At 39.0% G+C, this 14,607-nt stretch overlaps 1 protein-coding gene and 1 pseudogene across 3 annotated transcripts in view; both read left to right on the forward strand.

Moving 5' to 3' along the window:
- The first annotated feature begins 5,646 nt into the window (after positions 1-5,646).
- DDHD2 (DDHD domain containing 2) overlaps positions 5,647-14,607 on the forward strand; it is a 30,901-nt gene continuing 21,940 nt past the window's right edge. For all 3 annotated transcript variants that reach the window (XR_007457982.1, XM_049631431.1, XM_049631430.1), the window contains exons 1-8: positions 5,647-6,667; positions 6,937-7,039; positions 7,922-8,149; positions 9,071-9,261; positions 9,822-9,911; positions 10,464-10,584; positions 12,750-12,839; positions 13,779-13,914. Coding sequence is in view for 2 of the 3 variants with exons in the window: in XM_049631431.1 (XP_049487388.1) it covers positions 5,984-6,667; positions 6,937-7,039; positions 7,922-8,149; positions 9,071-9,261; positions 9,822-9,911; positions 10,464-10,584; positions 12,750-12,839; positions 13,779-13,914 (1,643 nt within the window). In the remaining variant the exon portion in view is untranslated. The remainder of the gene's footprint in view (positions 6,668-6,936; positions 7,040-7,921; positions 8,150-9,070; positions 9,262-9,821; positions 9,912-10,463; positions 10,585-12,749; positions 12,840-13,778; positions 13,915-14,607) is intronic.
- On the forward strand, positions 14,288-14,435 carry LOC125924183 (uncharacterized; annotated as a pseudogene).

Genomic DNA, 14,607 nt, shown 5'->3' on the forward strand with positions numbered 1-14,607 from the left:
CAGAGTCCCAACGTGGGGCTCGAACCCACAGACCGTGAGATCATGACCTGAGCCGAAGTCGGACGCTCAACCGACTGAGCCACCCAGGTGCCCCAGTAGCTTGTCTTTTCATCCTATTAACAGAGTCTTTCCCAGAGCAAAAGTTTTTAATTTTGAAGAAAACCTATTTATCATTTTTTCCTTTTAAGGATTGGGCTTTTGGTGTCAAATCTCTTAGAACCACTGGTTTTCTTAACCCCAGTTCCTGAAGATTCTCTCCTAGTTATTTTTCTTAAAGTGTTACATTTTTACATTTGTGTTTGCTACATTTACATTGGCTCTGAGGGGAAGAAAAAATTCTTCCTCTATTCTTAAGGTCTTCCTTAACTGAACTAAGAATTAAATTTACATGAGACAGATTAATAGGAAAAAAAACCCAAAGTTTTATTACATGTGCACAGAGGCCCAATACTGAAATTGAGACCTCAAGAAGTGACCAAGGCAACCAGTGTTTATACTTTTTAGACAAAGAGACAAATTTGTGAGGAATTGACAGGACACAGAAAATTTAACTTTGGGAGGTTTAATTAGTAAGGAATTGTAAACAGAATTTGGGTTGGGGTAGTAAATAAGTAAAAAATAACAAGGGTTGTTTACACAACCTTCTTGGCTCTAGATTTCCTAGCTCTGGGTGGTAAGGATGTCTCTTTACCTCCTGGTGCAGCGAGTGTACCTTTCACAGGGGAGATTTGTTTCCTGTTTTCAGAGAGACAGAGGATAATCTGAGTGTCCTTCCTGTACAGCTGTTTCTTTAGTAACTTTTATTTTAAATAATCAATATGCCAAAGCGGCCTATCATAGGCCACCTGCCCTGGGCCCCTACAGCCCATTCTGACAGCTGTAGCCAACAGGAAGGAAGCCTTGATGGAAACCTCCCAGGGCTGGTGGAAAGCCAGCTTGCTGCACAGCTTAAACTGACATTTTTAGGTTATCGGCCTCTAAAACAGCTTTCATTGCAGGAAGACAGAGAAGTCACAGGGAAAGTATGTATCATTTTCCTCAAAGTTAAAACATTCTAAGATTATTAAATTGAGGGCAGGAACTATTCATTTGGGGCTATGAAGTAATACAATGAATTTTCAAAACAACTCTTTTTTTTTTAACGTTTATTTACTTTGAGAGAGAGTGTACGTGTGTGAGTTGGGAGGGGTAGAGAGAGGGAAAGAGAGAGAGAATCCCATACAGGCTCCATGCTAATACATTGTGTTTTTATGAATGGTTTATGGACTGACTTAATAAAAATTACCAACTTTGGGTTGGAAGAGAACATCACACTGGATATCAGTAAGGTTTCTTCTAGTTCTTACATTCTTTTATTTTTTTTAATGTTTATTTGAGAGACAGAGCATGTGCATACACACACTCACATGTGGGGGAGGAGCAGAGGGGGAGAGAGAGAATCCCAAGCAGGCTCTAAGCTTAGCATGGAGTCCAACACGGAGCTCCATCTCAGGACCACAAGATCATGACCTGAGCCGATATCAAGAGTCAGACACTTAACCGACTGAGCCATGCAGGTGCCCCTAATATTATCTTATAAACAAAGGTAGTGGCATAGCCAAAATTCTAGCTCAGACCTTCTGTTTCTTGATTTAAGCACTTTGCCTCACAGCGGCTGCCTGTATATTCTTGGTTAAAATGTAGATTCAATGACCCCTCTGATTAAACTATTTTAGTTAATAAGAAGCTCTGGGTGTTGGATCTAAAAATCTACATTTTTTTATTTAAAAAAATTGTTTTATTTTTTAATGTTTAGTTAATTTTGAAGGAGAGAGAGACAGACTGTGAGTGGGGGAGGGGCAGAGAGAGAGGGAGACACAGAATCCCAAGCAGGCTCCAGGCTCAGAGCTGTCAGCACAGAGCCCTACGCGGGGCTCGAACTCACAAGAACTCACAAACTGTGAGATCAAGACCTGAGCTGAAGTCGGATGCTCAAACGACTGAGCCACCCAGGCACCCCTAAAAATCTACATTTTAAAGACTCTACTTAGCATATTCTTCCATTCATTTGAATTTGAGAACCACCATCACAGCCTGAAGCCCTGTTCTTATTTTATAGTCAGACCATCCAACGGTGGAATTTTCTCCATTCAGGATGCCTAGCTGTCCACCAGGTATTGAGGACTCCTGCCTCCAAAAACTATGTATCCTCTTACCTAATGCCTTGATAGGCACTCAACGCATACATTTTGATGCTGAAATATGGTTTATTTTGGAAAGACATGGGAATTCAAAATTGATGCCTAGCAGTTTTTCCAACTCGGGATATAAAATCCAGTTGTTTCATGACCCTTAGACTCTTGCTTTTGCTCTTTAGGCAGCTTACAGGCAATTAGCATTATCTTTTGTACTAGTGCATGGAGTCAGCAAACTGCCTAGCACTGGAGACCCAATGTAACCCCTCCTTTTGCAAACAAAGTTTTGTTGAGACACAGCCACACTCATCTGTTTACCTCTTGTCTCTGGCTATTTTTGTGTTACAACAAGCGATCTAATTAGTTGTGACAGAAACCTTATGGCCCACAGAGCCTGAAATATTTGTCTGGCTCTTCACAGAAAAAAGTTTGCTGCCTCCTGCACTAGACAATTGAAAGGGAATGGTAGGGTTTGTTTCAGATTTTGCCTTTTTTTTCTGATAAGGGATCTGATATACAACTGTAAACAATAGCCAGTGAAATTGTATGTGTGTGTGTGTGTGTTCTGAGCAATATACCATAAAATATTCTCTTTCTGAGCCTACCTACTGGGCCTTCTTGGGAACCTAAAATTTATCTGCTTAAGGCAGTGTCTCTTAAAGTGTAGATCCCACACTATCTGCCTCTAAGTCATCTGGAGTGCTTGTTTAAAATGCAAATACATGAATCCCATCAAAGACTGACCGAATGAAAATTTCTGGAAGTATACCAGGACATTTGATTGCTTCCTCCTTTGGAACTGTTAGTGTATATGGTTCCTGTCTCTTAGGACACTCAAGATACATTAATTTGTTTATCTGCTTGTCTCTTAAGACTGTAAACTCCTTCAGGGTAGGTAATGTGTTAACCATTATTTTTGTATTCTAAGCTGCAGGGTGGGCACATTTAATTGCTATGGTCCATGCAAGCTGGGGATCCTTTCAGGGATCATAAGATCAGTCCATTAAGCAACCAACTCTTGATCTCAGCTCAGGACTTGATCTCAAGGTCATGTGTTCAAGCCCCGTGTTGGGCTCTGGACTAGGTATGGAGCCTATTTAAAACAACAAAACTATTAATACTAAGACATAATTTGCTTTTTTCGCTGTTTTTTTTTTTTTAATTTAATGTTTTATTTATTTTGAGAGACAGAGTATGAGCCAGGGAGGGGCAGAGAGAGAGGGAGACATAGAATCTGAAGCAGGCTCCACGCTCTGAGCTGTCAGCACAGAGCCCAATGTAGGGCTGGAACTTGTGAACCGCGGTATCATGACCTGAGCCAAAGTCAGACGCTTCACCAACTGAGCCATCCAGGCGCCCCATTGCTAAGTTTTTGACATTTGCACTGTTGATGCAAAAGCAATGGTGGGTAAAACGCTTGCGCCTTAGCAGGAATTGTGAAAACTGAGGATGTCCTTGGAACCACAGAAGGGACGGCCATCTTGCCAGCGCAACCGAACAAAAAGCCCCTAGTAGGGTGCCAGAACGAATTGGAGGTCAACCAATCACCAAGCGACAGCACGACGTGACGGGAAAAACGCTCACCCGGACCTAAACCCGGAACCGCTGCAGCTTAAAAACCCCACCCCTCCACACCTGGGGGCGACTTCCCTGACTCCTCTCTCTCCCTGAGTCACGGAACCTCGCCCGAGACCTTAGTTCCCAAATAAAGCCTCTGACTCCTATCTTTACCCTGCCTTATGCCTGACCTTAACAAAAACAAATTGTAGTCATTCACTGTATTGTGCACTGCCATGCATCTGTAATAAAAATAGTGCACATTTCACTTAAAAATACTGTTCACGAAGTACAAATTATTAATTTTATTAAATCCTAACCCTTGCGTTCACACCTTTTTCAAATTATATGTGACAAAATAGTATGCATAAAACAGTTCTGTATACTAAAGTATGCTGGTCTCTTGAGGAAAAAGAAAGATTATTTGAACTGGTAACTGAACTAGCTACTCTTTTTTTCATGGAGCAACGTTTTTATTTAAAAGTACAACACAGAAACTAGGACTAGTCAGATTTAGCTATTTGACAGAGCTTTTCTTGAAAACAAAGTGAGCTGGTCACTTCAAGGAAAACAACTGACAGTACTTCTTGCCTGTGATAAAATCTGGCCTTTCAAGAAAAAAAGCAGAATTTAGAGAACTTGTATTTGCTAAGAGCTTGACAGCTTCCCAATATTTACAGACTCTTCTAATGAGATTGATGGTAATTTAAAAAAAAAAGAAAAAATATACATATATATTGTATTATGAAATGTGTTAATATTTGGAAGACTGCACAGCACAGTGAACTGATATTTTCCAAATGACCAATGGTTGATCTCATAAATCACATATAGGTAAAAAATCCACTCAAACTGCAAAACAGACCAATGGATTTTAATGTATCAGAGTATAAAAAATTCACTGATATGTTTTCAGATTCCATATTGCAACTAACCTTTAAAAAGCCACCACTTGTTGAATTTTAGTGTAGCATTAAAAAGAATAGCCACAATTATCTGAAGAGGCTATTAAAATACTTCCTCCTTCTCCAGCTACAGCATAGTTGAGGGAGGCTGGGTTTTCTTCACATACATCAACCAAAACTAAAGTTTTAACAGTTTGAATGCAGAAACAAATATGAGAATCCAACAGTTTTCTATTAAACTAGACATTAAAGAAATTTACAAAACTGTAAAGCAATGTCATTCTTTTCTCTGATTTTCCTTTCATTTTGGAAACTATTTTTCCATAAAAAATTTACAAGAAATAGGCTTTTAATGTTATTTTAAATGAATTAGTAAATATTTAAATTTGTTTTAATTTCTAGTAAACAGTGATATATATAACTTACATAAACAGTATCCTATAGGATTCTCAATAATTACAGGGCAGAGTTCTTGAGACCAAAACAAAATTGTGAACAGCTCGTATAGAGGATATGGAGATTTAGAGATGATCTAAATTCAAGTTCTAGTTTTGTCAGTTAACTGATTTTAGGTAAGTTACTTAGGTGGAGACTCTGAAGATAGATACTGTGTTTAGAATTTTGACTCCATCACTTGCTGGTAGTATGACTTTGGGGAAGTCATTTTACCTCTGCAAATAGGGATAACCATAGTCTGTACTTCATCAAGTTGCCAGGAGGACTAAATGGGATTACACCTGTAAGATGCTTACAAGTCTACCTAGAATGTAATAAGAGATTAGCAAATGCCAGCTATTAGTCTATGATATTAGCTAATCATCTGACAAGATCCTAGAGAATGGGACAGTTCTGGCATTCCTCACCCTCTTCCTGCAGAGCAGAAGCTATTTAGGTGTTATAAATTTTAGAAGGTATAAGTAAACTTGTGGATATCTGTGTGTGGCTATTGACCTGTAAGAGAATTAAAGTGTTGTAAGTTTTTTCTCGGTTCTGAAGAAATAAAACTAAACATTCCCTGAACCCCTTGCCCTATAATCTAGATAGAAAACAGGCAAGTATCTTACAGAATACCCAAAGGAGCCAACGTCTTCCATAAAACTAAATACTCAGGAGAGCAGGGCAGGGCCATTAGCTTCATGACTGTGGGAAATTCGTTTAAACTTTTCACCTCAATTATGTCATCTTGTTTTGACAAAAATATCTCGTTTCCAACCTCTCGTGCAGCTTTTAAATCCGGTGAAGCTCACCTCTGCATTTTTTTTTTTTTTCTTTTTGGCAGCCTTGAAATCCTAATAAAACAGAACGAGGAGGGGGAAAGCCCCAGAGATAACCCTTTTGTCTTTGCAAATGCCAATGGTATCCATTCTCCTGTGCACCCAGGAGTCTGGGTGGACGATGCCGCTGCCAGCGCCCTACCGTTCTATTGCGTCTCCCTCGGGTTCCCGGCACCATTCCCGGCCCTTTAGTGCGGTCCGACATAGTACCGGAGTCAGCGGGCCTCTTTTCCCATTTAATCTACCAAGTGAGGAGGATGGGCTGATTAATCCCGAAGAAGCTTTGTCTTTCCCTGAAACTCAAAATGCTCCCTTAACCTGTCATCCTCCATCCCTGCCTTTCAAAGACTTCCGACCTCAGCCAGAGACTCCGCGCACCGGCTCAGAGGGCAAGGCACGCCCCACGCACCGCCCGTGCGCTCGGCGCTCCGGCTCCCTGCCCGCAGGAAGGAGCCACATCTCGCGCGATTCCTTCCACTTCTCGCGACACTTCCTGCCAGTCCCCTGCTGCCTTCCTCGCCCCACCCATCGCTTCCACGCCGCGGTCCCGGCCACCTCACCTTTGCTCTTAGTAGCTTGGCTTGCCGCTCACCCGCTGGGAGCGCAGTGGAGACCGGTGTTGGGCACGAGCCTGGCGGGGCCGCAGGCTCCGCCCTGCTCCGCCCCGCCCCGCCCGGGCTCAGGGGAAAGGCCGCCGCGGGGACATGTGCCCCCCTCAGCGAGGACAGGAGAGTGTGAAAGGCAGCGGGGCAGCCAGGTGAGCCCGCGACGGCTTGCTGGGGTGGGCGCTGGGCTGAGGGAGGCCCCACTGGGGTGCGGGTTGGAGGCACTGCGGGATGGAGGTGCCGGGGGCGGAGTCGGACGCGATGCCTGAGGCAGGGAAAGGGGGTGCTGGGAGTACCAGCCCGGGGGTGGGTGACCTCGGTCCTTAGGAAAGCGGTCAGGGCCCCCTTTGTATCGACTGCGCCCTGTAAGGCACTGGGAAATTAACCTTGTTTCTATTGGTGGTTCCGCTCCTCTCTGCAGGGCTGGAAGCGGGAGGAGGCAGGTCCCCGAGCTCTGAGGTCCCAGATCCGGGCTGCAGAAGGCCCAGGGTCGTGGGGAGAAGGGACACGCCAAGGTGGCCGAGGTAAGTTGGCGCTAGGAAAAAAAGATCAAAGTGGCCGATAGCCTCGAGAGCGTTCGCTCTGAGCGAAGCCGGGTGTTTGCCATCCCGCTGCGCTCGGTGCCGAGAGACCAATAACGTTGCTCACTCTCCGCAGAGCTTGAGTACTCTTTGATGTGTGCGCTGTTCTTTAACGAGTGGTCTGAGTGTTGACGGGGTAGGACCACGTAGGCCAGAGTCGCCTCTGAGGGAAGGAGGCTTTTGAGGTCGCTTGTTACTTTTCACCTGAGCCTTGGCAGGTGTGAGTGGGTGCGCTCTTGCGCGCAGTGGCTCAAACGGGGGTTCGTGTTTTCGGAATTTGTGCCCTAGTCCCCGGTTAAGCACATTTCAAAGATCAATAAAAGGTAACAGGTTCTTAAGTGAATAGTTTTATTTTCAGTATTTTAAGATTCCGGTAATCATGTCAATGTATAATGATAGGGGTCTGGAGCCCTAAAATCCAGGTGTTACTAAGACAGTTGGAGTCAATTTTTTGTCTTTATCAATAGACTTAGATTGAAATTGGGATCAGATGCTTTGTTGCCGTCAAGTTTTTGACCATGTGTTTCTTCTGATTCTGGGTTTGTCTTCTAATTTATTGTCTGATTAAAACCATGTAGTTTTCTGAGAGGATTGGGAGATCAGTGTAAAGCGGTTGGTCTGACTATAAGAAACATTGTGTTTAAAGCTCCCTCTCAAATCCAGCTCTTAATTTAGAACTTATTTCTATTTTCAGTTTAGATTTAGATTCTTTTTAGACGTGGTTCCTTAAAAATGACCAGGTATGTGTGTGAGAGAGAGCAATTTCAGTGTTAATAGAAGGAAAATAACTTTTTCCCGATAGTTTTCTTTCATCTTGTCTTTTAGAGAGCGAAATGTCATCAGTGGGGTCACACCAGGAACAATTGTCCCAGTCAGATCCATCCCCATCACCAAACTCATGTAGTTCCTTTGAGCTACTAGACATGGATGCTGGCAGTTTGTATGAACCAGTTTCTCCTCATTGGTTCTATTGTAAAATAATAGATTCTAAGGAGACATGGATTCCTTTTAACTCTGAGGATTCACAGCAGCTGGAAGACGCCTATGGTTCTGGTAGGATGAAAATGATGATTTGTATTAGATAAAGACATACTATTTCTCTCAGTCTGATGTAATAGTTCTTATATTGAGCACTATTAAAAAAAATAAGTTTTAGATTTTTTTCTGGTTGTCTCGATAGCATTTTAAAATACTTAAGAATTTGGTCTGTATTTGAAAACAGTACTTACAATTTTTGCATAGTTATCTACTATTTCTTATGTTCTAGTTTATGTTTCAGTTTTTGTTTATGAAGAGTGGGGGATGTCACATTGCAAGAGAATGAATTAACTGTCACTTATTTTTTCTTCTTTTATGAAACAAGAATGACGCTAGTAACCACTTTTACATCATGATGGTCATGGTCATTAATTTACCTTTTGGTCCCTCAAGCAAAAAATTCATAAAAAAGCCTTATATACTTTTTTTTTTTTTTTTTAATGAAACACTGTTCTCTCTCCTCAGAAAAAGAACAAAACAGTGTTGGGTATTATTTTTTTCATGTATCATTGAAACCAGGAATGGTTTTGATGGTTTATAAAGTAGTAAAAAAATATTATTTCCATTTTGTTTAATGTTAATTTTTTTTTTAGTGTTTTATTTTTGATAGAGAGAGAGAGAGATAGAGTACAAGCGAGGGAGAGGCAGAGAGAGAGAGGGAGACACAGAATCTGCAAAGCAGGCTCCAGGCTCTGAGCTGTCAGTACAGAGCCTGACATGGGGCTCGAACTCATGAACCATGAGATCATGACCTGAGCCAAAGTCGGATGCTCAACAGACTGAGTCACACAGGTGCCCCCATTTTATTTAATGTTTAGCCAGGTAGAAACAAAATTTGTATGTTTCATAACGTTATTTAGAATATAACTCAGAATTGTATTTTGGGAGGTTTATTTTAGTATATCTACTTCTTTTCCCTTTTCCAATCCTTGATAGGAAAAGATTGCAATGGCAGAGTTGTCCCCACCGATGGGGGCAGATATGATGTGCATTTGGGGGAGAGGATGCGGTACGCTGTATACTGGGATGAGCTAGCATCAGAAGTGAGACGATGTACCTGGTTTTACAAGGGAGACAAAGATAATAAGTATGTTCCCTACTCTGAGAGCTTCAGCCAAGTATTAGAGGTATTCCCCTGACCCCATTTCACTTTTTTCCTTCTCTCATTTAATAATCTTTTCCTGTGACTCATTTTAATGAAATTTCCAGAAAGAGTTTGGTTGTATCCAGATTACATTTATAGCATTTCTTTTTGCAAATTAGTTTCAAGATAAAGTTATGCCTTTATGCCTGTTTTGTCTTTAAATTAACTTTTTTTTCCCCTAATGGTGATCATTGTTCATATTTAAACTATGACCACAGGATTGGTCATTTTTGCCTTTTATTTTTCTGGCTCTGGAAACAGTCTGGAATTTGCTTTCTTTAAGTTGGAGTAGACATTAATATTATTGAAAGAAGTATATCAAAATGTTAACAATGATTTTATCTAGTTTAGATGATAAAATCAGGAGTAATTTTATTCTATACTATTATCTGTTGCAATTTTGAAAGATTTTTCAAATAATTTGATAAATTGGAGTTGGATATTCTTATGTAGTGATTTATCTAGCGGTATTCTTGTAAAAAAAAGTTTAATTTTAATAGAAAAGCTATTAGAGAAATCTAATGAATGGTGTTTTCTTTTAAGGAAACATACATGCTTGCTGTAACTCTGGATGAATGGAAAAAGAAACTGGAGTCTCCTAACAGAGAAATTATTATATTACACAATCCAAAGGTGAAGCAAATGAAACCTTTCTTTCATGTGGGATTAAAGGTTAATTGCATTAGTAAGGAGAACTTAATTGGTTTCTTTTTCATAGGGATTCTACTTAGGCTAACCTATGGAAATTTTTATATAGCATTCACAATTATGAATCTTAAAACTTGTAGCCACTGCCATCATTTTTTTACCTCATTCAGCTTATACAAAAGAATTTTCTTAGTGAAAATTATGCCACTGTAGATTAAGAATATCACACATGTGAGCATATCTTACATGTGTAGGGTATTATTGAAAGATCTGTTAGTCTGATGTATTTTTTTCTTTTTTGGCTTTATTGAGGTGTAATTGACAAAATTATAAGGTATTTAATGCGTAACACATTGGCCTATAATTTCAGGGTTCTCATTTCAGGCTACTGGAGTTGCATGTCAAAACTGTAGTTGAGATTTGACTATGTATTATGTTTTGAAAGACATGTTCCTGTCCTTCACAAAGAGGGATAAATAGAGATGTCTATAATGTAGAATATGTCTGCTATATATGCTTTGATCTTTTCTGTTTAAGCTTATGGTGCATTACCAGCCAGTTGCAGGGTCTGATGAATGGGGTTCAACACCCACTGAACAGGGTCGACCAAGAACAGTGAAGAGAGGGGTTGAGAACATCTCTGTTGACATTCATTGTGGTAATGTTAATCATTTATTTCTTTTCTTCTTTTTCTTTTCTTTTTTTTTTTTAAAGTCTATTTTGTGAGAAGGGGAGAGGCAGAAAGAGGGAGAGAGAGAATTCCAAGCAGGCTCTGTACTGTCAGCGTGGAGCCTGATGTGGGGCTTGAACTCATTAACCTGAGCTGAAACCAAGAGCGGGAAGCTCAACTGACTAACCCACCCAGTTTTTTTCTTCTGATACACTCATTTATTACTTAAATTGTGACCTTTTCCTGTGGATTTGGATTACCTCAAAACTTAAAAATGATTTAATCATATGGTCTTACGAGTTGAGATCCGCATTGCTTCATGTACTAAGAATCTTAATAGATCTAAATGTCTGTTTTAAAGTTGCTGAGTATATATTGTGGGATGGGTAAAATTTGGCAGTATTAATTAGGAAGTCACGAGGTACAAATGAACTGATTTAGTCCTAATTCTAAAAAGTGTGATTCCACCTGTTTGATTAGAAACTTATTTCTAGGAGCACCTCAGTGGCTCAGTTGGTTAAGTGTCTGACTCTTCATCTTGGTTCAGGTCATGATCTCATGGTTCATGGGATTGTGCCCCACATCAGGCTCCTCACTGACGGCTTGGAGCCTACCTGGGATTCTCTCTCTCCCTCTATCTCTGCCTCTCCCTTGCTCATGCTTTCTCAAAATAAATAAATAAATAACTTAAAAAAAATGGCAATTTATTTCTGGTAATTCCTGTCCTTGAAGATTTTTAGCTAAGGAAAAGTATTTGTCAGTAGGACCTTGATGGTTATCCATTGCTGTCCTGCTAGGTCCATTTATGGTTGGTTTTATAATATATTTAACTGGATTATAAAATTCCTTTTATCTTGCAGAGATGATGGCTTATCTTAGACTTACTATACTTACAACATTTTAGACTTACTATACTTACAACATTTTAGACTTACTATAATTTAAAAAAAAAATTTTTTTTTTTAACGTTTATTTTTGAGACAGAGAGACAGAGCATGAATGGGGGAGGGTCAGAGAGAGGGAGACACAGAATCTGAAACCGACTCCAGGCTCTGAGCTGTCAGCACAGAGCCTGACGCGGGGCTTGAACTCACGGACTGCGAGATCATGACCTGAGCTGAAGTCGGCTGCTTAACCGATTGAGCCACCCAGGCGCCCCTAGACTTACTATAATTTAAAAAGATGAGTTTAGGGGCGCCTGGGCAGCTTGGTCGGTTAAGCGTCTGACTTCGGCTCAGGTCATGATCTCACGGTCCGTGAGTTCGAGCCCCGCGTCGGGCTCTGTGCTGACCGCTCAGAGCCTGCAGCCTGTTTCAGATTCTGTGTCTCCCTCTCTCTCTGCCCCTCCCCTGTTCATGCTCTGTCTCTCTCTGTCTCAAAAATAAATAAACGTTAAAAAAAATAATAATAAATAAATTTAAAAAAAGATGAGTTCAGCAGCACCTGGCTGGCACAGTTGGAGGAGCATGCGACTCTTGATGTTGGGGTCATGGGTTTGAGCCCCACATTGGGTGTAGAGATTACTTAAATAAAAACTTAAAAAAAATAAAAATAAAAATAAAAAGATGAGTTTAAACATTTAGGGTTTATATACACATCACACATTGGAACAATTGATAAAAATGGAATATTAGATAAAAGTGTTCTACCAATGTTATATTGCCTGAATTTGATTACTGTGGTTATTTAAGAAAATATGTTTAGGAAATACACATTAAAGTATTTAAAGGGCTAAAGAGGTATGATGTATGCAATCTGATTATCTATGCAACTTTTTCCAAATGATTCAGAAAAAAAATGTGTGTGTAACACATACACATAGAGAATAATAAAGCAAAAGTGATAAACGTTGAAGTGTTGAATTTGTAAAAAGCACAGGGAAGTGTCTATACTATTCTTTCACGTTTTCTGTAAGATTGTAGTTATTTCAAAATAGAAAGTTTAAAAAAGACTGAAAAGTTTTTTCACAGACTTATGTCAAGATAAATTAGAAACACAGTAAAATCCCTGTATTTTTACTAGTAAGATATAGGACTGTTTTATGTCCTTTAAAGTGATCTGCTTATCTTTATAACCTATTCATTGTGAATGTTTGATTTTAAAATATAAGACCAGGTATCTAAAATAATTTGTCTTTTTAATTTCATTTGTAGGAGAACCTTTACAAATAGATCACTTGGTTTTTGTAGTCCATGGGATTGGACCAGCTTGTGATCTCCGCTTTCGAAGCATTGTACAGTGTGGTAGGTTTGCAGAGTGTATAAGATTAAATCATTTTAGGGGAATATTAGTCTGTACTCCCATGAGCTGAGATAAAGTGTCTTTTTAATCTTTTGTCTTACCTGCATAATAAGATTTGGATAGCTAAAGACAGGTGGCAAGGTGGTAAATCTTCTTAGACCTAAAGTACTAGTAAATTCCCTAGGCTAATAGTTATATTCTTAACTAATAATTCTTGAATGAACAGGCCTTTAATTCTTATAAAATTATTTTATGATGTGATGGTCCTCTATTCCAAATTTAAAGGGAACCAAAAAATGATACAGTTTAAATGGATAACAGAACCTTTAATCATTGTGTAATTTATAGTGTGATAAAGCTCTTGATGTTCTACTTGGAATATTTAGGTCGTTAGTATAACTTGATTTTGAAAGGTAGTGTCTCTAAAACTTAACAGTATATATTCAAGAGTCTAATTGTCCCAATTTGGGAATCTTATCCTACTGGCTAATGCTTCTAAGCATAAACGTTCTGGAAAGTTAAGATTGATGTAGTATGAATTTCAAATAGTGTATATATTTTTTTTAATTTAAAATATTGGATTGTGGTTGTTTATAAGAACCACAAAGTTAGAATAGGAATGTAACTGCAAGGCCAATTGAAATAATCATTTTTTTCTCTTTTATTAAAAAAGTAAAACAGTCCCCATGACATAATAGAAATTTTGAAGTTAGCTTTTCTTTAGATAAAATGTTTTATATGGTAAAATAAAGTTCTGTGTTAAGGGAATAGCTCTTCCTATATGCACTGATAATATTCACTGAATACCACTTGCTCTTTGTGACTCAGGTAAATATGTGTTCTAAGCAAATGAAGATAGAATATTATTACATGATCTGTTGTATCCTAATTCTATAAATTGATTGCTTCCCTGGTGATGCATAAGTTCATTTCTTTTTCAGTTAACGATTTTCGCAGTGTTTCCTTAAACCTACTACAGACACATTTTAAGAAAGCCCAAGAAAATCAGCAGATTGGGAGGGTAGAATTTCTTCCAGTGAACTGGCATAGTCCTTTGCATTCTACTGGTGTGGATGTGTGAGTAATACCTTTCATATTTGAGTTGTTAACTATGATTGTAATATGTTTTCTGATTATTGATACCGTTGGTATGTTTCTGCTTATAGCTGATTGTATAAAAATTTTTTCAGCAAATTTTGTGTGCTTCTGTGCCTTTTCTTAGAGAAACATTTTAAAATGTTGACCAATCCCATAGTTTAACTATCCTGGTTAGGAGTAAAGAGCTGTGTGTATCTTCTAGTATGTTTTATTAGCTCATTACTGTTTACTATTACAGATATATTATTTCTTTAGCATGAAAACAAACATTGCTTTCTTCCCATGGTATAAGCATTTCCTTCTTTGGATGTCAAAGCTAACCTACCTCAAGATTTATAAAGTATTTTATTGTATCGCTTCTCAGCCTTTTGGCTGAGATCGAGTGTAGTATCTGTTCTTATCAGCTTAATATAAAGTATTTTATTGTTCCTTTTGTGATCTTATTTAGATAACATTTGTCCACATTTGGGGGGAAAAAAAAAGGAAATCCCCAAACATTAAATTATTAGCATTTATTACTTGAAGTATAGTTGTACAACTTTATTTTTTATTTATTTTTTTGGTACAGCTTTTTAAAATTAAAGTTCATATTTATTTATTTTGAGAGAGAGAGTGAGCATGTGTGTAGGAGGGGCAGAGAGAGAGGGAGAGGGAGAGAATCCCAAGCAGGCT

Source organism: Panthera uncia, chromosome B1 (genome assembly GCF_023721935.1).
Source record: "Panthera uncia isolate 11264 chromosome B1, Puncia_PCG_1.0, whole genome shotgun sequence".
In the NCBI taxonomy this organism is placed as follows: Eukaryota; Metazoa; Chordata; class Mammalia; order Carnivora; family Felidae; genus Panthera; species Panthera uncia.